Consider the following 27,591-nt stretch of genomic DNA (forward strand, 5'->3'; position numbering starts at 1 on the left):
GCATTTAGAAGATAGTGTGCACATTGAGCCTTTCATCAATAAAAAGCACTAGCACATAAGTTTATGATCCTCCCCAATACCAATCCTACTTTGTACTTTTTGAATTATAAAAAAGTTTGTTTGAACAGCTGTTATTAAAAACTGGAAAGTACAGTACTGTCAAAGTTAAGGGATTATTTGCACAGGAAAGCTTTTCTTCAAGAACATTCTTGGGCTTTTAGCAACTAACATGCAAAAAAAAACCAAATTGCAATTAAATGTGTTTAGAACAATATATGCATGGTGTGGTGCCTTCTGTAATCTTGAAAATTGTTTCAGTGTCAATTTTCAACAAATAGGCTGGGATTGCTTAGTGGGATGCCACTGAGGCATAGTAAATAAGCCTTTTGTGCCTTCCAGAGGTTATAAAAATTTAGGTTGTTCTAGGTCTAAGGCATGTCTTCAGGTTTCATTTAGCAGTTTTTGTCATTTGTTACTTCTTTAAATTACTTGTGGAGAGGTCTGTCTCTTGGTCTTGAAGCAGAGTGATAGTTTCTTAGTAGATATTTTACATTATGATAAATAAGAAAAGGGTATTTTCCCCTTTTCCTCATTTTGTTTGTCTTTCAAATAATATTCTCACTGTTCCTTGGACATGTTTCCTAACAATCTATCATTGATTTTCAGTAGTTTAACCTGGTGCAACTTGTTCAGAGTTTGTATGCCTTCTTTCAAGCTAGAAACAAGGACCATTTTTAAATGAAGAAGCTTCATTTTACAGACTGTGACTGTCATGAGAAACTGTGGCTCAGTGCCTGACATTTCCAGTGAGCAACAGTATCTTCAGATCTAGCAAGTCACCTGAGTGAGAATAAATAGGAGATCAGACTTTGGGATATTTGAACTGTTTCCGTGCAAATCAAAAAGTGTAAAATGTAAAAGAAAAAAAGCTGAATCATGCAACGCTCTTTCCTCTTTTTGGAAAAGTGTCCAAGAATGAGGTTATAGAAAGAGCCACTCTGCCCCTGGAGTTGCCTATTTAAAAGTCCAGGACAAAAGTTAATATTCAGCTTCTAGATCACTTTCCAAGACTTTCTGCCTTTACATAGAACCCAGCTTAAAAAAACCAAGCCCAGTTTGTGAAGTCAACATTTGCTCTTGTACAGAACTGTAAAGATGATGGTACAATTTTCTCAGTCAGCACTTTGCACCTGTCAAATCCACTTAGTACAGAATATTAATTACCACTTCTGCAAAGAAAATAGATGTCCTTGAAACCACCTTTTTTTTTTTCTTTCATTTTGCAAATCCCTGAGTAGCATAACTGAGCTAAGGGAAGTGATTCCTTCCTTTTTTTTTTTTTTTCCCCAGGGCTAAAAACTTTCAGTTCAAACTGTAAAGGCATATAAATTTCAAACTGTAAATTTATATAAAGTTTGATTCCACAGGCAAATGTGCCACCTTTTCCCTAATGCATATGCAGCTACAGCATCCCTTTTTTTTTTTTAAAGAAAGCACAGACTAGAACAATCATAAAGGTTAGTCTGCAATTTCATTGTTCTCTGACATTTTCACCTATAAAGAGGCTCCTCCCATTTTATGCAGTGTAAGGGAAAGCCAAGCTCTCTTGGACCAGGTAAGTAGCAAATAAACCAGAAGACATCTGGGTCCATGGGGAGTCTGCAGATCTGAGCTGTTCCAGTGAGGTGCAAACCCACCTGGCCACGCCCTGGCAGTGTTTGCTGAAGGATGCTCACCAGCACAGTGTCCTGGGCATCCATCACACCTGCTCAGAGGTGCCTGGGAGCCCATCCACAGGCCCTTGGCACTGACCACCTCACTTATGGACGCAGACTTAGCCATGGGCACATCTCCCCTGCCCTTGTGTCCCAGGCAGAGAGCCCAGGTCAGGCAAGCAGCAGCATCCTGGACAGGCTTCCCCACAGAGCTCTGTCACGGTGACAGCTGCCTTGCATGAACATGCATCCTAAAAGCCTGAATTCTGTACCCTAGATGTGAGATATTTTTTCCTGTATTGGGAATATCAGGCATTAGGGAAAATATTTGGATATCCAGATTGTTTCCTGGCAAGCCAGTGTACCAACTTGCCACAGGATAATGCAAGTTGTGGTGTTTAAACTATTCCAAGCAAACATTTTGTTAATGGATCTTTTGGTGTTACTGGTGCTAGTGTGCTACCACATTTATTTTCATTCCCAGTGGGCAGGTCTCCAGGTAACCCTACAGATACTGCTGTCACATGATGACAAGGAAAATAATTGATTTCTTTACTGAACAGGATTTTTTTTCCTGAAGTATTAATCCAGACAGAAGATGTTTTAATTTTCAAAGTCATTATGTAGAAACCTTACTAGCTATTCAATAAAATTCTGTGAATTCTCCCTACAAATAATTCTCCCTAATAAACTGCTTGGATTTGTTCAAAAGTCAGATTAAAAATACCAACTCTGCATAAATGGAATCTAAGCAACAGGTATAATTCTTGAAGAAAAACTTAATGAAGATGACTTTAAAATGCTATGATGCTTTAAAAGTTGACTTGCAGCAAAGCACACCTCTTTTGCAAGGGGGAAACTTGGATGTCTCAGAGTCATGTGAAGTTAAAACACCTTGGCCACCAGATCATCACTGGAGCTGGGCTCAAAGATCTCAGGGATTCCTCTTGCTTTTACTTCATGGGCAGTGTGACACCTCACAAGCTCATTTGTTCTGATGAAGAATGAAGGCAAAGAAAGTGGCTGGTGTGTCTAAGAATAGAATCCCTGGCACAGCTTTCTGTTCAGACCCACTCTTTTGCACAGCGAAGCATGTTTATTGTACAGAACATCTGCTCCTCACCAACCCTTGCCAATGAAGACAGAGTGACATCCTGTGTGACAGACAAGGCCAGTCAAAGGGGGATCTTTCTCCTTCTTTGCTCTCTTCCTGCCTTGGAGAATAACAACTGTATAGATTGCACTTGTGTGCTCACAGGCACACAGAGCAGTGTGATCAACTCAAAATTGGCTTTGGCTCCAAATTCCTAATCTTTAGCTTTTGGTACATCTGGAACCCTAACCAAAAATTCTTCTTTTGGATTTTGACTAGTTACATGTCAAGACTTTGGGAGCAGGGATGACTAAGGAATGCAAGGTAGCAGTGAAAAAAGTATATAGGTATTCTCAATAGCTTCCATAAAATCAGATTTTCAATTAGAGAGGAATGCCTGCATTTGAAATAATAAAATAAACCAAACCAATAGACCACCTGTAAATAACATAGCAAAGTGAAGGAATAAAAACCCACTCAACCTTTCCTGAATCTCTGCAGAACTCACACTTTCTCTATGTCTGATAGTTGGCATTTCTTGCTATCAGACAGCTAGATCATATCAATGACACAAGACTTTGGCACATGCTTTTATAAAATTTGCTTAAAAGCTTTATTCTGATTTAGGTATCTATGGCTCTCTGGACTTTCTCACTCAGTTCATGAACTGAGGAGCAAACAGCCAGAAGATAACTCAAGTTCTCTCAAATACGGTTTTTAGCCAATTAATCAAACAGAAAACCTCTAATCTCCAGTTTAAAAACATTTCAAATAACTTCTAGTTTTTACATTTCAGATGGCAGAAAACCAAACCAGGCCCCTACTCAGAAACACCTCCCTTAGACCCTGAAATTTCTGAACCCTTACTAAGATGACTAATGTTAGAGAAAACCTTAAGAAAACCTGGGGAAAAGGAAAACTTTAAGCTTAGGGGGATGGAGTCTTCATCTGACCATCTATAAAATTCTGAATATTTGTATTCAAGTACTAGATGTTCATAAATAACAATATAAGCCCAAGATTTTTCCACTCATACAGCATCTTGGCATGATGTTTTCTCCTCTGCAGTCCTCTCCAATTCAGCAGGTCCTGAGGGTGAGAAATACACATTTCCCTAGGGAATAAGAAGCAGCTGCTTACAAGCAGCAGCTTCAAAAGGTCTGGTTTAAAAAGTTTGCATGGGCAGAAGATTAAATATTCTTACCAGGACTGATAAATTTTCTTGTTTCCAGCTTGATCAAAGTATCTAGACTTCTTTATGTGTCATGGCTCAGTGTTTTTCATACCATTTTAAGAAAATATTGTCACTTTTAGCCATTCTCCAGTTGTTTCTCACTGAAGAAACATTCATGGTAAAGACTACCTGAATATTATTTTTATTCCAGTCAAACAGTTGTGTCTACTGATTCATGAAAACCCAAGAAAATTGTGTCTGTGGCAGGGAAGACAACCTGGTTACACTCCTATTGTAAAAACAATGGAGAAGACTAGAATATGTGGTTCATTTTTATTGACATTTGGGTGGTTTTTATATTGCTGTAGATCCCAGAAAAATGAGGATACATGGGGCTTAGAAACGTGACAAAAGCAAAGCTCTCAGTGCTGTTTGAAAATATTTTAAATATTTGTAATCACAAGGGTTTTGCTGTTACCAGATGGGACTGTGAACAGCAAAGGAGTCCTGGGGAGCTGCTTTAAAGTGACAAATAAAAAACTTATCTGTTATGTTGATACTCACTTTTGTAATAGGTACTAGTGAAAGTTTCATATTTTTAAGCAAGTATGGAAATTTAGTAAAATTTCAGTAAGAATTCTTCGGTTGCACCTGCATTACTCCTTGTTAAGGCAGTCGAGAAATTGCAAAATTATTAAATATGAGCTTGATATGTGAAGAGAAAAAATTACCAATATCCAATATCCAAAATAGGGGCTGGCTTTTTTTCTAAAAAAGTACTATTAAATAATTCACCTTCATGAAGTAGCAATGTGAACAGTCATGGGAGAAGCAGGCAGGAATATGTAGGAGCACAGCTGAAGTACCTAGCGAGACAGAGAGCAACATCAGCCTGTTTTGAAATTTCTGGCAACTATTTTCTCAGCTTGCATGATGCTCATGCTCTGAAGGTGTGAAATCATTAGCATTGGCTCTGACTTGAATATTTGGCCTTGGCTAGGTGGAGTTCTCAATACTTTTAATGGTGGAATCCAAATGTGTGTAACACTGAGCAGTGAGGTCCTGAAGCTCTCCTGGTTACACAGTGAGACCTATGTGTGATGCCAGACACTTCTCTGCTTTGTCAACTTGCATTACATTTATTCTCTGCTAGAGCAGTGTCACAGGCTTGAGACTATTAAAGTTGCTGCCAAATAACACGTCACTCCTGTACAGTTGGAAAATTTAATGGCCAGACACATTGTCACTCAAATGCAGTCCCTTTTCAGACATCTATCTGCCAGAATGATAGGAATCATTACAGAAAATTTTACAGTGCCATAAGCAAGACCTTCAGCCCATCACTGTGTCAAATCACATTTCTGTCAAAATGCCAAAGAGTTTCTTCCTGTACTTCACAGTAAAAAGCAAGTTAAATAATAACCTGCTTCCTGTTCTAATCCAACACACCTAGAAAGCACTGAGCATTCCTGACCTTTTTGTAGGAACCAATATAGTCTTTGCTAATAACCTTGCAATGGAAACACCTACCTCTTCTTTTTATTTGGGAAATTTCAAGTAATGGCAATTTGAGGAAAAGAGTTGAGTTAGTGATAGCAATAAGATTTCTGGAAGCAGTAGTAAAAGGTATCCTTTTTATTACTGCACAGATTTTTTTCCTCTAGAAGTTTAAATCCAGTTGTAAAACTGTGAATTATTTCAGTTTTGCACTGGAGAGTTCTCAGCTATTCACACAGCAATAAAGAAGTAGAAAATCAGGTTAGTACTTTGGCACACACAGGCACATAGGACAAACGACAGATACTCTTTCTTATATCCCCAAATGGAAAGAACAATGGGTTGCAGATTTCCTTATGACACACACACTGCTGCAGCATGAAACCAACCTGAGGAGAGTCCAATTTACTTTCTGTTTAACAGAAAGAGGCACAGCAACATCTTGGTCCAGCACATCTTGGTCCATCCTACAAAATTACTCCAGCCAGAGCCTGCAGAAGGCAACCAGCTCACCTGAGCAGCATCAGCACTTTCATTTAGGCAGAGGCTGTGGGCTGTGTCCTTAAGTGGGCAATTCCTCTTCTCCGTGTCACAGGGGTACTGGGACACGCATTTCTAGAGCAGGAAGGTGTCAGATTTGGGACAAGAGGAAATTTAGAGTCTGAGATTGCTGCTTTTTATAATTATGCAGGAGAAGGCTGAGGAAGCATGAGGCCTGAGTTAGAGCACACAGAAGGTGAGTGAAAATGGGGATAGGAGAATTCAGGCTTACCCCAGACTTGCACCCAGCTGGAGAGAGCACTGGTGGCATCTGGGAGTTCTGAATCAGCACTTAGACTGAATCAGCCTTATTGACTTTAATAGATCTCAATTAGATCAAGTCCAATATTGAAGCCTGTAGTTATTGCAGTAGTGTGACATCCTTCTTGTGTCAAGAGCTTCCCAAGCACATGTTACAGAGCTTATTTCTGAGGTGAGCAGGTTCTTCAGGTTAGAACATCCGTTTTCCATTCCCTGAGAACAGTGACACACCAGGCACAACTGTGTGATCATGGCACAAACAACCTGCACCTCCCACACGAAACATGCCAAACACTAATAAATAAAATTTCTCCAGCCAGCACTGCTTTTGCTGAGGTCTCAAAATTTACATCATGCCTCCCCCTACCTAGTACTTTTATTTGCTAAATATCTGAATCTGTGCTTCTAACAGTATACTTGTCTGAGCTCAGTAGATTTGGCTCTTTGAATCCAGAGCAGCCAAATTATCTAGCAGTAGCAATTTCCATGCAGGTGCACCTTCTTTTCTACTTACCCTGCTTTAGCTGTTGTTCTCTGTTTGGTGCTCTGTTCTAGGAGAAAGAGCATGGTGCACAGATTGTGTGATTGAGCTTTCTCCTTTACTTGGTGTGCCCTTGGCAATGAAAACCATGTCTAGAAGGGGGTAAACCCAGGTAATTGGTCATCTTGTGGCAGGGACAGCTGCCCAGCCTAATTTTCACTAGCTCTAAGATAAGCCAAAGAAGTGCTTTCACAAAATCCCAAACTCTTCCTTGCTGTTACCCGAGGAGGTGAAGAGCAGCCTGATGGGCCCCTTTGCTAAAAGGATGCTTGCTGTTCAGTAGCTGGATGAAGGAAATAAGGAAGAGTTTGTTGTACTGAGGAATATGATCTCCCATGCCAAATGAAAATGCTGGGTCTGGGCTCAGTGAAGTGAAGAGGTTTTACCAGAAACAGTTTCAAGAACAGATGTTTCTTTAATGTCCTGATATTCAAAATTGAAGTCTGCTCATTCTTATCTAATTTGCTTTGGAGCTCTAATTTTCAAGTTTTCTCCTTCAAGAAACAGCCTATTAGATGTTTTAAGATCGTACTGATAAATGCCAATTTTGTTTTCCTGTGATTATCATCAGCTATATTCTCCTGTTGCTTTTCCTACATGAAAAAGAAAGATAATGGAGCTTGAAACCTGCTTATCCAAGGGGGCCAAGAGATATTGGTAGGCCCTGCCTCTCTATTGTAACCTCTACAATGTGTCAGGACAATTATTCTAATGAATCTATTGATTTGTCTAGAATTATAGTTAATTATCTTGCCAAAATATACTAATCACTCCAGTTCGTAGGGTAAAAATTCAATTTTAAAAATTCGCATATTAAAATTTTCATCCTACAGTGCTAACACAGTTAAAAATACTATTTAATTTCTAATACTTTAAGTAAAATTTCACAGGAGCATGAAGTCATTTTGTTAGTTCAGCTGTTTGCACTCCAGCCCCTGTTCAATAGTGGAACTGTGAGCACTCCAAGGGGCACCTCAGCTGCATCATTGGCTCAAGAAAAGCCTGACTGAGGCAGCATAAAGAAAGTCCCTCAACCCTCTCTTCCTCAGGCTGCCTGTGGTTTACACTCACCACTTCTCAAAGTTTGTGTCTGCGTTGGGTTGGAAATCATCTTCATTAAAAGAGAGAACACCAAACAGCAACGTGTGGAGTGGTGCAATAACCTTTGTTCCCCGAGTCAAAAGCAGAGAGAAGGATGGCCCAGGGCCATTTCCTGACTGGCACAGGGCTGGTGGCACCAGGCTGGTGGCACTGAGGCTGCTCATTCCCATCGCACACTCACCACTGCAGCTTCCTGCCAGCATTTAAATGGTGTCTTTTGCTTCCTCAGTTGCTCTTCCCCAGGCTGGGAAGTGCTGACACCCTCTCACCTCCAGGTGTGGTGACCTAAAGAAGCTGGTTGTTTTCCAAAGGCAGGGAATGGCTGGAGTGGTGAGGCTGCAGCTCAGGAGGAGGGAAGCAGCTGCAGGAAGCTGGGAGTGAACAGGCAGGGTCACACACAGCCAGCTGCTAATTCCTAGGCCAGCTCCAGAGTCAGCTGAGGCAAAAGGTGCCAAGCAAAATCTAAGTTCTGGCTGAAGGGTATTAATAACCATGGAGACAATTACCCAATGTTTTGTGTGGGGAATTCAGCTCCAGCTCTTGTAGCTCTTTTTAACTTATGGATTGCCATGAACAGAAGTCAGTGCTTGGAGGACCCTGTCCTTGCCAAAGCCTATGGGAATTGTTGGTGCCCAGCAGCACTGCCACCCTCACACAATTGAAAAGCCTCCTCAGTGCCAAGTTGTAAAGTGCCAAATTGTAAAGTAGCTGTACTACTTTAAACAAAACTCCTGCCTGCTTTCGAACAAAAGTCCTCTACTGTGTGAAAGGTATGATCTTTCTCACCAGCCTTCACACTTTGCTCATCAATGCACTTCTGTCCAGTTTCGAGCCCCAGGGTCCTCATTCAGAGGAGACACAGACATTGGAGTCCTCACCTCTTCCTGCCCTGCAGGGACTGCTGATCATTCCTGCAAGCAGGAGCACTGCCCATCACCCCACCCAGCCATATTCTCTCCTTGGCTTGTGGTGCTTGGTATTTATGGGGACCCACGAACTGCAGAACCTCCAACCACAGTCCCCTGCTCCCAAGGCAGGCCCCTGGAGCATAAACACCCCAGACAGAGGATAAAAGTGTCAGCACAGATGTGCTGTGGCATGGCCAAGGAAAGCACAGGAACACCAGACCCCTTTGGCCACGCCAGCCCTGCAGCAGCAAAGCCCCAGGGCTGTCAGTGCCGCAGGCTCCATGCGCGGGATGCACAGGGAAGCAGCAGCCCTGCAGCCGGACAGCCTGGGAGAGGGGAGCGGGGGACAGGGGGCTGCTCACACCCCAGTCAGCTCCACAGCAAGAGGAGGGAAAGGATGCTGTATTCTCAGCAGAGCATGAACTTCCGAGGGTGTTTACAGCGCTGTCTCACCTTGTTTCATACGTGCAAATTTCAGTCCTGTCTGTCACAGAGCGTGGTGGTCATGGACATTTCATACACAAATTAACCCATAAAAACTACTGCATAGAGTTGTGTTCAGTCCTTTGACCTGTTAGCATAACAAAAAATTATCTGAACCTTTTGCTCACTCACAAATGAATTATTAAGAAAAGCACAGAAGATGAAATTTAAAATACACTTTCGAGTATTTGCCATCTTACTTCCATGTAGAACTTCTTAAAGTTCTATGATCTCACATTAAGAAATACTTGCTCCTTTAAGAATTGTAAGAACAAAAAGAGAACATAAAACTGTTTTCTTAATAACCAAAAGTTTACCAAATCAAGAATTTGGATATTATCATGCAAAAGTATGAGCCTGACTTCTACACATGAACAGAAGTCTGCTACAGGAATGGTATGTGCATGTTAAAAGTCATTTTACACAACTCTCCAAACAACAAGATTTAATTACTCTCACAGCAAAATCACTTTGTACCTCACCAGTGTTTTCTGATTTTCTTTAAATATAAAACCAAACACTTTTAAAAGCAGCAGTTTATATCCACATGTTTAATGCATATTTGATATTGTTTAGAAAGGGAAAATCCATGTCTTATGTGAAATACTTTGTATTACAATAATGAAATGCAGCAAGAAGAACTTGTATTTCTACAGTGTCCTCTCCCAGAAAAAACCAACTTGCAAAGCAAAGCATTTTCACAAATACTTTTTAACCATCTCCTACAAAGCACGGTTTTTTGGACTTCTAACTTAGATTTGTAAAATGACAAGTTATCATGTCAACAGGAGGGAAAAAAAATGTTTTTTTCTTTTGGAATCTAGACCAAATTCAGACTTTCATTTTTGAAAGATGGAACACTTATATGTGTATATATATATGTATATTTCTGAGGCACAGCTCAGGAATCAATACTTTATTTATGACAGATACAGTAGTTTATCTCTTTCCAGGGAATTAGGAATCCAGAGCAGTTAATTCCTGGATAAATATGGCAAATGTATAACTACAAACCCAAACAGAATTCTTATCCCTTCATTTCCTTCTGTTCTCCTAACTCTGCTACTAACTTTACAAAAATCATGGAAGTAATGTAGAAATCCTTATTCCTGGAAAGCTATGGCAGGACTCTCAGTCTTTGTACAAAAATATTTTAATGTAGATATTTAGAAATGTTACATAGGACCATTTCAGTGATAAAATATTTTATTAGTGTTTCTGTTTGAGTACATTGAGCAATTAAAAAAAATTCTCAAGTTTTACTACCCTATCTTTAAATCTCAGACACTACTGTTACAATAAAAGCAGATGCTCTGAAAGAAAAAATCATCCCAACAGTAAGGTTCTGTACTGCCAGCTGAGACCTTTAAAGCCAGATTTGGGTATGGTGGAGTGTGTATTTTATATATTTGTGCATACCAAAAAGATTATGGGAACTCTGCCAACCATATGTGAATGTGACCAGCCAACTTCATACTGCATCTCACCCAGCTCCTGGCAGGCGGGGGGGTTCACGTTGATACAGGGTGTGCTGCTGGAGCCAGCTCTAGCATTTGATGGGATGACAAGCAGATCCTTTGTGTGTGGGGTTTTGTTACTTGGAAGTATCACCATCACCAGCATCACTTACCCACTCACTCCATGCTATGCAAAAATATCTGTTATTTAAACACTTGTTAAACTTAACAGAGATTGCTGACAAGATATGAGATACTCTGTGGTTAGTTAAGAACATATGAAACCACAACCATGAAAATGTGAAATTTTGAAAGAATGAAAGCAAACAGAGAAACTGAAGTAAGCATCTGGTTCAACAAAATGTTGAGAAGACAGTCCTCCTGCAAAAGGAGGACTATGAAGTGTATCAGTGTAAGTGTACAATATTATATAGCAAACAATACCACATCAACAGCAAATGAAACACTGTCACACGGCAGAGAACCTTGTGCATGAAATAATACAACTTTTTATTCATGTTTTATAGATTACTTTTATTTATTTTTGCTTTAATAATGCATATTCTGTTCACTCTGTGCAAAATTGGGGACAGAGGTGGGTGTTTAAATCATCTAATGAAAATCAAGCGGAGATGAACATTCAGGTTGAGGGAGAGGCCTATCCAAACCAGGGAAGCTAAAAAGCCACAGCTGCTCAAGACAAAGCTGCTCTCAGCTGTGCTCTTTTGTCCTGCCAGCTGGCACCAACGTGCTCTCCTGGCCAGCACTGGGAAGGTGACCTCTGCCAGACACCGGGGACAGCAGGACACCGGGGACAGGAGTTGCTGTGGTGGCTACATAGGGAGACCTGGCCTCAACCGGCTCCAGTCAGTGTGTGGCAAAGAAAGGCACAAATCATTGCAAAGACCAGACTTCTGTTGGTTTGTTTCCTTCTTGTAAATACATTACTGTACACAATGTAAGTTTAAGTTGTAGGGGATCTGGGGACAAAAAATTGCATATTTAACAGAACTTAAAACCATAACGAAAAGTAGGCTGTTCAATCTCGAAGCAAAAATAATCCCTTCAGCCCCAACATTAACATTCATTCCTGGCTATATGAAGTACAAACATCTTAAAATCTGTGACAAAAGACAATTAAAAACCAAAAGTCAAAATCATAAAGCTTGTAAACAGATAATCTGAAATACACTTTATTTATGGAAAAATATCATCAAAATAGTACCACTATGGACTAAACTGCCTGAGTTTTCATTTCACCTAGAATCTTGAAGTAGAGAGCCTTTAGCACAAGAAGATCAATTCAGTCACAACTAGTGCTGCACAGCACAGCTTTGGGTAGAAATTTGTTCTTGTTGGTATTTTTGTTGTGCTATCAAAAACTGTTGTGCTAATCCTTCAAATAAAGGGATGTTGAGGCAATTCTTAAATCATTTGGCACAAAGTTATTTTGGCTGGGGCATAAATTTGAGTCTCAGTCATGAAGAATAATGCAACATTCCACCTATCAAGTATTCACTTTGATTGAAGAGCTTTCTTTATGTCATTAACTTCCATCTAAAAACAAACAGAGGAAAAAGTATTTGATTAAAATAGATGATTTAGCAAACTGAGGCACAGTTGGTGTCACCTGAAAAGTGTGTTCCCTCTTGTCCACAGGTGTCATCTACAGGCTTTATACCACTCTTATTTCCACAGATTTCACAAATAGAGGTACTTCTCAACTACATAAGATGACCATTCACAGCCTCCTCTCTCAGATCATGACAAGTACAGTCATTAAATGTTCTGCAAGATCTTTCAATCTCTTTAAATTACAACTTTTACAAGCCACACAGCTCACTGCCTGGCATTACTGCAGAATGTGCATGCACCAGCAGCTGCACTTACAGCCAGCATGGTGGTTGCCTTCTACAACCATCAAGCCTGTGCCCAGGCATCTTAAAGGCTCTGAAGGATGTACAGCCATGCTTAAAGGGATGTGGCTGAAACCATCAGCAGCCCCAGGTGTACACTTGGTCCCTGTGACAGACACTGGAAGCCCTAAGGCAGGGTCCTGGATTTACTCAAACCCACCAGTTTCAGCCTGTGTTCAACTGCACCATCATCAAGGCAGTCTTTAATACATGGCCTGATACTGTGCTACTGTGTGTCTGTCAGAGCACTCTGAAAGTAAAGTAATGCTACCTTTTTTTGTTAACTCTTATCTTCATGTAAATCTAATAGCGCCATCTTATCTAGCATCTGAACGTTTACCAGTGTAAGCAACATTCGAACTGGAGTAAAAGCATTCAGCTATAAGATCATAATTTTAAACTCATTAGTGCAGGACATAAAGATGTAAAGTTATCTCTGGATAACTCTGAATAGCCTGGCCCGACAGACTAAATCAACAGTGCCTATTGAAAATATTCCCTGGGTTTTATCTGAATAAATTTCAGTTTAAGCTGAACAAGAATTGTGTATTATTAGGAGCCATGTTGCTATGTGGTTGGACACATAAAGTCCTTTAAGCAGCCCTGGAGCATGGACATTGAGGATCTCCAGTTCTGCTACCCTCTGTCATGTTCCCAAGTGCTTTACAGAGAGGGAACAGTCCAGTGAAATTACAATTCAATTTTCTATCCCTAGTTTGAAGTACAGTTGCCCTACACCATAAAAATATAAAATATAATTGATACCAGACCACTTCAAGTACATGGAATAGAAGAGTGTAGCACAGCATAGATTAGAATGGAATCATTTTGGTTGGAAGGGGCATATAATGACCCTTCAGTCCATCTGCCTGACCAAATTAAAGCATGCTGTTAAGGTCATTGTTTAAATCACTCCCCAAACCCCTAAAAATAGGGGGCTAAACAAAATCTGACAACACATCCCCAACATTAAAAATAATTCAAGTACCTGCAATCGTAGACGGATTTTCTTCTCTTCATCCAACTCAGAGAGCAACTGTTTTATCTCTTTTCTGTTAAAAGAATGCAAAAGAAGCTTGGGATGGAAATGACCACACTAGTAAAATACAAAATATTATCTCTTGGAGACATATTTACCTCACTTCACTAGTTTGGTTTTTTCCTCTGAACAATTGAAGTCAATGTACTCTTGTATACTCCAGGCTATGGTAGAGAGAAGTCAAACTCCCTATGGGACAGTACCCCGCCCATCCCACATGGCTAATGCCTAATGCCTCCTAACAGCCCTGCATCCACAGGCTTTGCTCTGGCCTAGCTGTATCAACAACACATCAGCACCCAGCTGCCTTTTTGCATACAAAATGTAGATGCATTGACTGTTGGTGGGTTATAGGAACTGGTAACACAAATCCTGCCCATCTTATCACATACTTAAGCCGCTTAAAATCTATTTATGCCAGCAATACAATGTAACCTTCAACTTAATTTATAAGACTTAACAATCCCAAATATGGATTTTCTGCCATTCTTCTTTGTTGGGAAAGGGAACATAGCTATGAGGAGCAGACACGTTCTCATGTTCCCACTGAGTGATCTCACCTTAGGACAGATACCAGTAGGTGGAAGCTGCCCTTGCAAGAAGGGCCGGGGAGACCAGAGGAGCAGGGTCAGCCTGAGAGGCGAGGCCGTGGGGCTTGCTGGCTACATCCAGCTTGAACCATGCCCTCCCGCATCTTCTCCCAAACTCCGCACACCTCTGTTCCGCCACACGCTCTGCACGCTGCTTGCCCTTTTCCTTTTCCTGCCTGGGCTACACACAACTGACAATGTAAGGGAAGGTTTAGCTTCCAAAGCATTCAATAGTCTCAGGAACATCAAAAGTTACATGCCAGCCCCGCTCTCTCCTAAGAAATGAGCAACTTAAAGAAAACAAAGGTGCCCAAAACTAAAATAGTAAGATTCAAGGCCATAAACACAAAGGCCTTCAGAAGACCTAGTCACAATTCGAGTAACATGAGCTTCCTGGGAAAATGTGCTAACAAATCAATTTAATAACTTTAGGAGCTTGTAGCAATTTGTACTACAACTATAACAAATGCACCCCATTTATTATGACCAATGCACATGAGTTCCCAGGTAGTTATTGACAAATAAACCAAAATTCACTGCTTATAGCTTGCTAGTTAACTTTTTTAACACCTCATAAACATCATAACACAGGAAAAAAAAGCTGGTGGATAGTGCAGGTTTTTTTGTGGAGTTTCTCACCCCTGAATATGTTCTGTCACATGAAAATCACTCAGAAACACATATGCCAGCTGAGCTGTAACATCCATGAAGGCAAACTCAATCAGAAGCTGCCACCACTATGCACGAACGGATCCATCCCACCTACAGCTGTGATTTGCAGCACTTACTTTTGCTGGTCTTTCATGGTTTCAATGATGGTTCTCAGCTCCCTAATTTGTGTTCTCAGCTCCTCCAGGGCAGTCTGACCTTGGCTCAAGTGCTCAGTCTTTGGCTTTCCTTCAGTACCAAACAGGGATGGGGAATTTGACCTGTGGCCTGTTGTTCCCATAGCAATTGAGTGAAATCCAGGTGATGGTGAAGGGGATAGTGATGGTTGTACATTACTGCCACTAGCCAGACCTCCTGGTTTTGGAGGCAAGGAAGTTTTGTTATCAGACACCTGCAACAAAAAAAAAACAAAAAACAACATTTAATGTCTGCAGAAAGCTTTATGAAAATCAAACCTCTAACCAATGCTAAGTATTTAGCTGCTCTTCAGTAATGCTGAAATTCCATCAGTCAAACATGGACAGCCTTGGCAAAAGCATGATAAATATAGTGATTAGTCATCATCTTTGTATGTGTGCTTCAGAGGGGGTCTAGTTGTGATGCAAAAGTTCAGCAACAGCATTTCCAAGATGTCAGACCTAGCAGTGAATTAAACCAGGGACAGATGCTCAGTGTTTCTCTCAGATGTTTGTGAGAACATATCTCCATCCATGGATGTCTCCCACAGAGCACAAAACCACGTGGACAAGAATCCAAGTTATATTTTTTGTAAACTAAATTCATAATTTCCCACCAACTATTGAAGGAATCTTCCAAGTTTTTTCAAAAATTAAAAAATGCATTACATGTCCTCTCTAGCATTACGAAAATAAAAAAAAAAATCATTAGATTCACTTGTTGGTATGACATATATAGAAAAAAATCCCCATGGCTTCAACATTTTATTAATAATAAATAAATGTAGTGTACTGTACTCTGTTAATCAAAGCTTCCATGAATCCCCATAACTACCAATAGCTGTTTATTCCTCCAGGAACTTGACAGAAAAACACACCATTAACCTATAGCCCTGGAATCATGTGATTAGCTAAAAAGGATTCCATGCTTCTTAACTGTGATACAGTCCTCTACTTATTAGACAAGCCTCTACTCATATATGCTACATAAAGTAATATACGTATATAATGTAATATAAAATTTTATACTTACTAGACAATTAAAAAATCTGCAGTTTACCAACCATACATGACCATCTACTTCACTGCATACAAAGAGCAGTGCACAGGCACAGGTGTCACAATGGCAAGTGAAGGGAATCTTTGCACTGTTATTTGGCAGTGCTGTGTGTGCATTACATGACAGCTACCAGGCATATTTGAAAATCTAATTTGGACAAGAGTAAGAAAAAGCTCTAGGCAACCTTCCAACTCTCTTTGAAAAAGAGATATTGAAGTTGAATGGTAAATAGGGCAAAATACTGAGAATAAATGGTATGGAAATGGAAGGAGACACTGTAAGTGAGGACTTGGAGATTGGCAGGGTGGCATTAGCTGAACAAAGTAATTGAGAGAAAAGTTAGTGATGACATGAAAATCAGGAGAAATTATGATGAGGAGAGAAGAGCAGGATCCACCAAGCTGTGCAAAAAACAGTCTTCCCTACAATACTGTTGTAATGTTAGGTCATACAACCATAATTGAGCACAGAACCTGGTCTGGGAAAACACTGGATTCAAGAAGCATTCTGCACAAAACCCAAGTCTGACCATAAATATAAACAAAAATGGTATTATAATCACAAGAAAGCTGAATCACTCTTGTGCCTTGAAAATTTGACTCAGTGACCTGAATAGTATTCTTTTAACATTTTATCAATTACTTTGTGTATCTGGGTTGGAAGAGACCTTAAAGGTCACCCAGTTCAAATCCCCCTGCCAAGGAAATGGGCACCTTTCACTAGACCAGGTGCTGCACATCCCATCCAGCCTGGTCTTAAACATTTCCAAGGATGGGACATACACAACTTTTCTGTTTTGGCACCCATTCCAGTGCCTTGCCACCCTCACAGTAAATAATTTTTTCCTAATATCTAATCTAAACCTACCCACTTTCAGTTTCAAACCATTCCATCATCCTCTCCTATCACTCCATGCTCTCATAAATAGTCCCCCTCCATCTTTCTTGACAGTTAACTTCAGGTACTGAAAGGCCACAATTAGGTCACCTCAAAACCTTCCCTTTACCAAGCTGAACAAACCCAGCTCTCTCAGCCTTTCCTCATAGGAGAGGTGCTCCATCCCTCTGACCATCTCAGTGGCCTCCTCTGGACTTGCTCCAACAGGCCCATGTCCCTCCTGTGCTGGAGACCCCAGAGCTGGATGCAGAACTCCAGATGGGGTCTCACCAGAGCAGAGAGGGGTGTGAGAAATATGTAACAATAAACAGATCTTTCATGGATAATAACCCCATATAACAGTAGGTGCAAGTTTCCTTTGGACTGAAAATAAATTTCAGGCTGAGTTCAAATCTGGAGCAGGCAAGCAAGGCACAACTGGAGTCATTGATCTGAGCATCTTATTCCAGAGCTTAACTGGCTATCAACATTAAAGCCTCAAGTAGCTGTTTTCTAATAGCAGCCATCTCATTTTACAAGAACAACATCTACAGTGCTGTCTATAACTCAGAAGTGTTGGCCCTGCAGTATTCCTTGGTGCAAGCGCTCCCAGAAGAGGGAGCTACATAGCAAAACATTGTCCTCATAACTTGATCACAGAAGTGCACAACTTCATCTCTCAAATACTTGTTAAACTATTAGAATGTAGTATTTTTATTATTAAAGTTATTCTTATGTATTAAAAAAGAGTTCCAACCTTTAAAGCCTGACCTACACAGTCCTTTTGTAATATTGATTGTGCTGCAGGAGTCTACCAACATACAGTAAGAATGGCACAAGCCTATAAAATGAATACAATTATACCAGTATAAAAACTGATTATATTTGCAAATTTAAATTCAAATTTAAATATTTTCTCTGCTCACAGACTCTTCTAATGTAAACTCAATTTAAAGTTGCAAAAAGACAGGGTCTTTGTTTCTAAAATTTATTTCCCAGCTTCTGTGATTCTGTAAAATGCATTTACACAAGAAGTACTTTTTTCACGGTATGGTTATTTGACACATTTTAACTGTGCAATTCACTTTAAACCTGCATTTCAAGCACAAAACAATCTTTAGTACCCTTTATAATTTTAAGCTTCTTTAAGTGGGCAGTTACCAGGTGATTGATGAATTAAATTTTAAATATTTCAGTACTGCTTTAAAAAAAGAAGTTGCATGTGATAAGGTTAAGCAGAGGCATTCCAATTAACTTACTTGTGATATTGTAACAGTTCTTGATTTCCTTGACACTTCAAGAGTTTTGTGAGTAATGGAAACATGGTCTTCCTTCTCATCTTCAGGACTTGGTGAGTCAAAGAAATCAGGGCTTGAAAGGGATGACTGTATAGACAAACACCACAAAAGAAGAAAAAAAAAGCACAGATATTTTCATTGTACAAGAACTTTTTTAGCCATCATTTTTTAAGTAACAATACTTAAAATAAGGACTCTTTGTCCCCGTACTCCCTCTTTTTTGCATCTCATTTTCAAAGCTAGAATGCTTTCAAAGCATTCAAGAAATAAGGTATGTTTATGAGCTGAATTCAGCACCAATTTACAGCTTTGCACTGCATGATATCACAAGATGCAAGCGGGCTCCTGTCCCAGGCAGGACGCTGAGTGCTGAGCCTGGGGATGTGCTGAGGGCTGAGCCTGGGGATGTTGGGGATGTGCTGAGGGCTGAGCCTGGGGATGTTGGGGATGTGCTGAGGGCTGAGCCTGGGGATGTGCTGAGGGCTGAGCCCTGGGGATGTGCTGAGTGCTGAGCCTGGGGATGTGTTGAGGGCTGAGCCTGGGGATGTTGGGGATGTGCTGAGGGCTGAGCCTGGGGATGTGCTGAGGGCTGTGCCTGGGGATGTGTTGAGGGCTGAGCCTGGGGATGTTGGGGATGTGCTGAGGGCTGAGCCCTGGGGATGTTGGGGATGTGCTGAGGGCTGTGCCCTGGGGATGTGCTGAGGGCTGAGCCTGGGGATGTGCTGAGGGCTGAGCCTGGGGATGTGTTGAGGGCTGAGCCTGGGGATGTTGGGGGTGTGCTGAGGGCTGTGCCCTGGGGATGTTGGGGATGTGCTGAGGGCTGTGCCCTGGGGATGTTGGGGATGTGCTGAGGGCTGAGCCCTGGGGATGTTGGGGATGTGCTGAGGGCTGTGCCCTGGGGATGTGCTGAGGGCTGAGCCCTGGGGATGCCAGCTCTGTCACAACGCCAGCTCTGTCATGATGCCAGCTCTGTCACCGGGGTGGCTCTGCCCTGGCTCTGCTCAGAGCAGGTCTGACCCTGCTGCTCCCCAGAGGCTCCAGCCACTGCCAGGGCACGGTGCTGGCACTGCCTTGGACACAGCCGAAGGTAAAGGCACAAAAAGGGAGGGTTCTTTCCACCCCTTGATGCTTTCTCATAGATGTGACAGGGTAAGGAGAACCTCTATATTGCTCTTATATATTTCTCTACTTATGACAGCAGTCATTTTGGAAAGCATTCTCTTTTTTGAGTTCTATTAGTTTCGCAATAATCCTTTTTGCTTCCTTCCACTTGGTTTTCCTTCAGCAACATGGACCCAGGTAACCATCAGTAGTTGCTCTCATTCTGATATTCCAGAACACAGAAAGCATGGAAACAAACAATCCCTAAACCCCAGAGAAGAAGACACTGAAAAGCTAAGCAGTGGTTTCCACAGTATTATGAGACCAACTTGTCTAAAGACAGATATTAGAGAGTGAAATTTAAATCACCCTTGTATTTACAACTGTGACCTTAATGAGAAGAAACACATGATAGCTCAGGGAGGGCTGTTGAACACTGAATGGTCTATTTGTCCTCAAAATCTGATAAATGTCTCCAAGAAACCAAGAGAAATGCTTCTTTTGGGAAACATTTTCAAAATCCTCAATATTTCACACAAATTAGTCTATTCCAAAGATTTTTATAAGGGATTTTTCTGGGCTCAATCATGTCTGGCAAGGAACACTTGGCAGCACCCAAATAAGGGGGTATAAACCTTAGAAGGAAGGGAATGTTTTAAACATCAGTATTCAAAACACTGGCAGCCTTGGACAGTAATTTTCCCGATCTGCATCTCTCTGCCTCATTGTACGTGTGAAAGAGTGGCTGGGTAAAAGTATAAAAACATCAAGGAGCACAAGTAGGAGGGGGGGAAATTCAGAAAAAATATTTTTAAAAATAGTTTTTAAAGAAAAGGAAAATTAACTTACAGATGTGAGAGACTGGGAGGGTGGTCGCCTGCCAGTAGCTTTTGGTCTGGTTGTAGTTGGATGATTAAGCTTCTCAGCAATTGGTATTACAGAATCAAAACCTTCCAAGTCTTAAAAATAAAATAGAATCGATTTGGTTTTCTGGCAATTGTCTTCAAAGGGAAAGAATCACATTTTTTTCCTAATTTCAAAGAAATGAAATCCCATTTTCCCCACTGTGTCACAGTGTTCTGCACATATTTAGCCACCATGATGGCACTGAAAAAACCTGGAAGTCAAAGGCAGCTGTAATCCAGTCACCCTTGCCAAGAACAATTACCCTTCCATCTCAAACACAATAAAGCAGAGGGGGAACGTGTAGAGGAGCCTTTGGCTTTGTTTTCAGCATAGTGAAAGCTAAATGACATCATGGGTTCTACAGCATGGAATAAACAGTTTCAAAATTTCCATCTGGCTACTGAAGGGGTTAGTAATTTTTTTTCCTGAATAACTGGAGACATAAGACTTTGCACACATTGTCTCAGGAACTGTACTGTCAGCTCTGCATTGCAGTAATTGCTCAGGAGAATGCAGAATGAGAATGATCGAGCTGGAAGTGATGTGCACGTTCCTGGACACCTGCAGCTGGAGGCACCATGGTTTCCAGGAGCTGCAGGTGAGAGGACCATCTCCCTCCAGTAGCCCAGAGGCTGTGCTAAGGAAAAGCTCCAACAGGCTCCTGAAGCTGTACAGAGTCCAGGGAAAGCAGGTCTGCTTGAAAGCTCTACCAACCATCTCCATGGCCAGTGAAAAGCTCTGGGGAAGTGTTTACTGAATCCAGCCACAGGGTAGCATGTTTACGTGAAAGAAAGATGTGGAGGCTCAAGGAATACCACAGCTCATGATCACATGGATAAATCAAATGGCTTAATACCATTCATCTATTTTTATGGGTTGTATCAGTTTCACTCACCTTCATTTCAAAATGCCCTACAGCATATGTTGAGCAGGAAGGAGTCAGAAAACACACAAGAGGTACTTTAGACAAGATAAATCAAAATTCTTCAAAATTACTTTCAGATATGAATCAAATATAGGAATGATATTCATTATTCAGAGACTATTTTTCATTACACACATGTAGGAAAAAATAGCTTTTAAGTTAATAGTTCTATATACTAGGCACTTAATTTTCCAAATATTACAGAACAATAAATCTCTGATGATCCAGTTTTGTTGTCATATTACAACCAACCATTGTACAAAATTATGCAACAGAAAAACAAATTAATTAATGGGCCTGTGCAATAAACTATATGCACTGAAAGACATTTAAATTGATTCCAAGTACTCATGATTTGTCAGCTGGAAAGTAAATGGGATTGTAGCTCCCTTATTCAGCAATATCCTCCCATCTCCAAGAGATTAAAAAAAAGAAGCAGAAAAAAAAGAGAGCTCTTTCAATAGCCCTGAAATAGTCTAAGGTTATTCACCTCCAAATGCTACTCTATTTTTGGAGCGACTCTTCCTATATATAACCAGTGACCCCACTGTCCTCTAGCATGTGTTTTTGTCATTGCTCTTGCAATTGACTGTTGCAGCCTGTGTGCTAAGGTAGGTCACCCACCCAGTCTGTCACTGGGATTTTGGCAATCTGAAGCCTCAGTTGTACCCAACATGTCAGGTGAGGCCACAGTGCTTTAAAAGTTAAAATTAGTTAATTTTAGCAGATTGCACAAAACCTATATGGAGTACTACAGAACTTCAGGGTTTCAGGAGAGCAGAAGCAGAAGGAAAAATTTGTTTTCTGGGAAAAAATATAGCAAGTAATTATAAGAGCTGGTTTCTATTAATATCCAGTTTTAAGCTGACCCATAAGATAGCCAAATGAGTTAAGATCACAAAGCAAATCAGTAATCAATATATTAACATATTGTCTAACTTTAATCTTCACTACTGAGTTACTTTGCTAAATGGCACAGCCAAAATGTAATACCATCAAAAATATACACTCTCCCTCTAAATGGGTGATACTCACCCACATGTGCAGAAATGGAGGCTGAAGCAATCCTTCCATTTGCTCCAGCCACTCTCTCCTGCTTTACTGTTTTTACTATTTTTTTTCCTGAGCAAGCTTTAATCCAGCTCATTTTTCAGCGGCATGTGCCAAGCCATGCGCTGAAGGAAGGATCAGTTATCAGCACCAAAGGACTGATTCAAGCTGCCCAAACTGAGGGGAAGAGCAGATTTCTGCTTTGGGGGCAGGAAATTGGCTGAAATTATTCTGCAGCCTAGGAAAGCTGCAGGGCATGACTTCCCTCTCCCCATTTTCCACTTCTGTGTTCTACACAGGATATGAAAGGAGATTGGTGAGATGGGAGTCAGTCTCTTATCCCAGCAACAAGAGAGGAGGAAACAGCCTCAAGTTGTGCCTTGAAGTTTAGTTAGGGGAGGTTTAGATTGGATACTAGGAAAAATGTCCTCACTGAAAGTGTGGTCCAGCATTGGAACAGGTTGCCCTGGGAAGTGGAAGAGCCATCTGCTCCTCAAGGTATTCAAAGAATGTGCAAATGTGGTGCTTAGAGAGGTGGTTTAGTAGTGGACTTGGTACTGCTGGGTTAATGGTTGGACTCCATTATCTCAGAGGTCTTTTCCAACATTAAAGTTTCTATAATTTTGTAAGTGCCACTGTCCCTTTCTCTGCTTTTACAAAAGAGAACACTCATATGGAAAACTATCAATGAAAAAATAGTGAAGTCAATTAATTCAATGTGTTTCTTTGGCTTAAATAAACTACCAAATACATAGAGTTCTATATTTGATCAGAATAAAATACTCAGGTTTAAATTTTAAAAGGTATTGATAAACAGAAAATGTATAGATTTGCATCCTTGAGACCTATAAGCATTTGCAGACATAATTTGCTCCATGCATTTTATAAACACCATGAAAGATGAACATTGATGTGCAAAACTTCTATTATCAAGAAATATTGGGAATCCTACACTTTTCCCACTTCTGAATGCATTTTTGATAGCTAGAAAAATAAGCTAAAGCATCCTATACCTGCACTGAGTTTTAAAGAGAGTAGAACAGAGGCTATAAAGGCTCCACAGGTAGTATCTGCTGCCAAACTAGTGAAATCACAGCCATTCAGTTGATAATCTGAATGAAATTCTATTAAAGTGTAATGGACAATACTTGCTGCAATAATAAAATAGTAAATCCACTTCCAGCACTGTTCTATGCCCTTTTTCTCTCCATTTGTCCTCCTTATTTAGATGTTGTTCTTCCACCCAAATCCACTGTGCATCTAAGGCTATCACCACTTCCCACAATCATCACCTGTGGAGATATTCATTCAAGAAAATTCCCACCCAGTGAACTGGTAACAGAGCCACTCACAAAACTCCTGCCATGCTGTCATCTATGCTGTGGAATCAGTAATTCACTTGTGCTGGTTATTTGATTATTTCTTGCTGGTGGAAAGCAAGGCTATATGGTTCTGACTATATTAAACTCACTGAGGTCATTAAATGCAGGAATTTTGATTTTAGTTTGTATTTCTGCAGCTATCAGAAATTGGAAGCTTAAATTTACATACTAAAGAAAATGTACAGCCTCCCTGACAGGGCCCAAGTAGAATTTTATTAAAGAAAAAGTCCATTTTACTGTATTCACAGCCACATTAATTGTGTACAGCAACATCAGCATCCAGCAGACCTGGACTCTGCACTGGTCCAGCTTTTTCTTTGTCTGGTAATAACAAACAGTAAGGGAGAGTCTAGTAAACATGTAGAACACAGAGATGGCACCCATCAATTAAGTCCCTAATTAAAAAAGAGTTTCTATTTGTTCTACAAATAAACAGATGCATTCATCATTATTACTGTCTCACTGATCAAGCTGGAAATCCATTAAGTAATTCATGAGATGAGGAGAAAGGCATCAGAATAATTTTAATATATCAGTGTAGTACATAAAGTCTGGCTTACTGAGCAACCATATTTCCTGAATATGAAAAAATGTTAGCTGTGCAAGAATTGCTCCCTGGTATCCTTTCATGGACCTTTAGAATAGAGTATTTCTCCCCATTGCTATGTTTATCTGGAAACATGGGTATTTAAAGGATCATGTTGGTATTTTTTAAAAAAATGCCCAGATCCAGGAAAACAATTATTTAGAAAAAAAGTTCTAAACTCATTAGACTGGCACCTTCCTGGAAAAATGACCTTTAGTCCCTGCCTCCCAAAAGACCCCAGAAATAAATGGTTAAGTGGTTATGCTTCCTTCCTTACCCCTCTTATTCCCTATATTTACTATTCTGCCATAAAATGTAGCTAGGCTTTATCTTCCATTTTGGTTTTTTAGTATTTGGGCAAAATAATTTATACATAATGATGACAGAATTTTTTTTAATTATTAGAGAGAATTCACCTTGAAAAAAACTGAAATGGGAAATTATATATAAGAGAATCAACACTTTGAGAATGCTAATGGTGAGGTTTCACAGAACAGAAATATGGCAGGGCTGAAGGAAATGAGGCAAAATTGGCATTCAGTTCATTTGAAGAAGATTATGTCACAAAAGCCAGAGGTGGATTTCATTCCATAATCACCTTCAATAAGGTTGACAACAGGCATGTGAAATAGGATATATACTGTCTTTAAGTGCAATAATCCTTAAAGATGTCAAATGAGACACACACTGCAGACAAAATCTTCTGCATTAGTGCCCCATTCAATATATAGTAGAAATTTAAAAACAACTCAATAATCTGAATGTTAGTTGGAATTTTCAGAAGACTACAATTATTTTAACTATTTCAAGCATCCAGATTCTGCTACTCCCTCCATGCTGAACAGCACTGTACCCTTTGAGGAAGACAGCCATACTCCCAGCCAGGGTCCAGGCAGCAAATCTCACTCAGAATGAATCACAGACTGTTTTCCAAAGGTTTGGGTAATGCAGTTTTAGGAGGAGGGCTCCCTGGCTGCAAGGCTCCTTTATTCAGGGGTGCTCCTTTATTCAGGGCTCCTTTATTCATGTGCCAGGGAGAGCTGCCCACCCAGCTCTGTGCCCTGGGGTGAAACAGCCCAGCTCACCTGGCTCCCCAGGACTGTCACTGCACAGCTGCTGTGACTTTAGGACAACCTCTCCTAAAGCACCCAATTATATTCTCCCATTTCAGTCCTGACTTTTATCACTTTAATAGCTGAATGTAGAAATGAGTTGCCATAATGAGCTCTGCTAACCACTTGCCAGTGCCCTCATAAGGATTTTATTTTTAACAATTCAGAACATGCCAAGAAAGAACTGAAAGGTCAAGAAAACTGAGGAGCTAGAGGAAATGGATATGCTGTTTTCAGGCACCTCAACTTGATACACATGGCAACCAATTTAAATTTCTAGTTTACTGCTTTTTTCTGGACCCTTCAGGGCAAGAGCCCTACTTAAATTATATGAAGGACCATTACCATATTCCTGATTACAATATTTACAGTCCAGAACTATGTTTTATGTGCAATTTTGACTCACTGATGTAAATATTGCAACTTAAACCAGTTGGGCAATTCTGTTCCTTTGCATTGCCCTATTAAAATGAGTATGAATAGCAGCATAGAAAGAGGTTTAGACAGATTTTGATCTTCATTATATGAGTCACATTTTGTCCTCCAACACTTATATTTAAAACCCAGTATTTTCTGATTTTCCAACATTCATTCTGTGTTTTCAGGCAAAATAATTATAATATCTCACAGTAAAACAGCCTGTGATTTAAAGACAAATGTGCTCCATTCTACAACATTTCCCCAGAAATATTCTCCATCTTTTTCCCTAGTGTGGGCCAAATCTTATTAGATCACTTTTTCTTGCAGTTAGAAGCACAGCAATCACCTCTTCTGATAAATACAGCTCTAGAACAACTGCAAATACAGTTCAAGGAAACTTGATATACTGAAAAAAATTTAGTTTGTTTATTAGATATTTTCAAGAGGGTATTTTTAACTATCCCTTCAGGCAACCTAGCACCAGTCTTGCAGGGAGGGACAGAAAAACAAAAAGAATGGGTAATCACATGGCTTTGGCCAGGACTCCATGATCCACCAGCAAATAACCTGCAGATTAAAGCCTGAAGAAATGCTAAAAAATGGACTTGCACTGACCAGCTTCCAGGGAAGCTCTTGCAATATTTCATACCATCATTAGATGTTTCAGCAGGAATCAATGAAGGTATATGTGCCTTATGTTAGCACCAGTGAAGATTATTAACTGCTTTCATAAATACTAAGCAAATGTGTAAAGAGCCAGGAAAAATATTGGAAAGATGTGTCCACTTGGCTCTGTGCAACTCAGTCTTTCTGCAAAGCACAGAAATGGCTTTTCGTGGGGATTAACTGATCATTTCCACAGTAGATACATTATTTTTAATTCTTTGTGGTTTATTCCTAAATCACTTAGCTTAAATCCATATGGATTTTAGTATCAGTTGATGACAAAGCAACCCTGCTTTGGATAGACAAGGCTTGTTTCAGGATGCCAGAATTCCAAAGTGTGTGTGTCTGTGTGTGCGTCTCCGTGTGTGTGTCTGTGTGTCTGTGTGTGTAATTAGAAGATGTGGGATTGATCCTGACTTGCAGGAATAACCCAATACTATTTTTTGGAAAGCATTAGGTTTTGATCCACTGTTTTGGTAGGTACACTGGCATTTGGTCAGTGCTCAACCCATTACATCCACTAAGCTATTCCATCTGCTACAGGTTTCTGCCATCACACTGGCCGTCATGTACAAAATTCTTTATGAAATGGAAAAGAAACATATCACCTAAAGAAAGGTCAAGTTATGCCATAAGGCCTGAATTGAAGCTGTTGGTAGCTCTATGTAGGAACCAGTTTGTAGAGCAGGGTTTATTGTAGTGTAGCTTATGTTGCTTTAGAAGCATTTTCAAAGCTCAAAATGCCACTGCCAATCCAGACCAGTGTTGGGAGAGATGTGCAAACAGATGCAAGTAACCACTGTGATTTAAGCACAGCCTTGGGTACATGACCACACACTTTCCACTGAGTGTCCTGAACACTCATTAAATTTTTACTGTATGTATGCTGTGATTTTTTTCCACTTTCAGACTAGAAAACCATACTAGTATGTTTCTAAATGCTTTTTCACGATGAAATATATGTATTACAATTTGTGAAGACAAAATCTGTCTGCAAGGACAAGCTAATGAATCCAGAGCATTGACAAACACCACATGTAAACTGCACA

The 27,591-nt window shown here is 40.3% G+C and overlaps 1 protein-coding gene across 2 annotated transcripts in view; it reads right to left on the bottom strand.

The window, feature by feature from the left end:
* Positions 1 to 10,501: 10,501 nt before the first annotated feature.
* SH3KBP1 (SH3 domain containing kinase binding protein 1) overlaps positions 10,502 to 27,591 on the bottom strand; it is a 214,584-nt gene continuing 197,494 nt past the window's right edge. For both annotated transcript variants that reach the window (XM_059466276.1, XM_059466277.1), the window contains 5 exons: positions 20,345 to 20,454; positions 18,356 to 18,481; positions 15,104 to 15,375; positions 13,675 to 13,738; positions 10,502 to 12,327 (listed from right to left, as the gene is read on the bottom strand). In XM_059466276.1, the coding sequence (XP_059322259.1) occupies positions 12,286 to 12,327; positions 13,675 to 13,738; positions 15,104 to 15,375; positions 18,356 to 18,481; positions 20,345 to 20,454 (614 nt within the window). In that variant the 3' untranslated portion in view covers positions 10,502 to 12,285. The remainder of the gene's footprint in view (positions 12,328 to 13,674; positions 13,739 to 15,103; positions 15,376 to 18,355; positions 18,482 to 20,344; positions 20,455 to 27,591) is intronic.

This window comes from Ammospiza nelsoni, chromosome 2 (assembly GCF_027579445.1).
Source record: "Ammospiza nelsoni isolate bAmmNel1 chromosome 2, bAmmNel1.pri, whole genome shotgun sequence".
In the NCBI taxonomy this organism is placed as follows: domain Eukaryota; kingdom Metazoa; phylum Chordata; class Aves; order Passeriformes; family Passerellidae; genus Ammospiza; species Ammospiza nelsoni.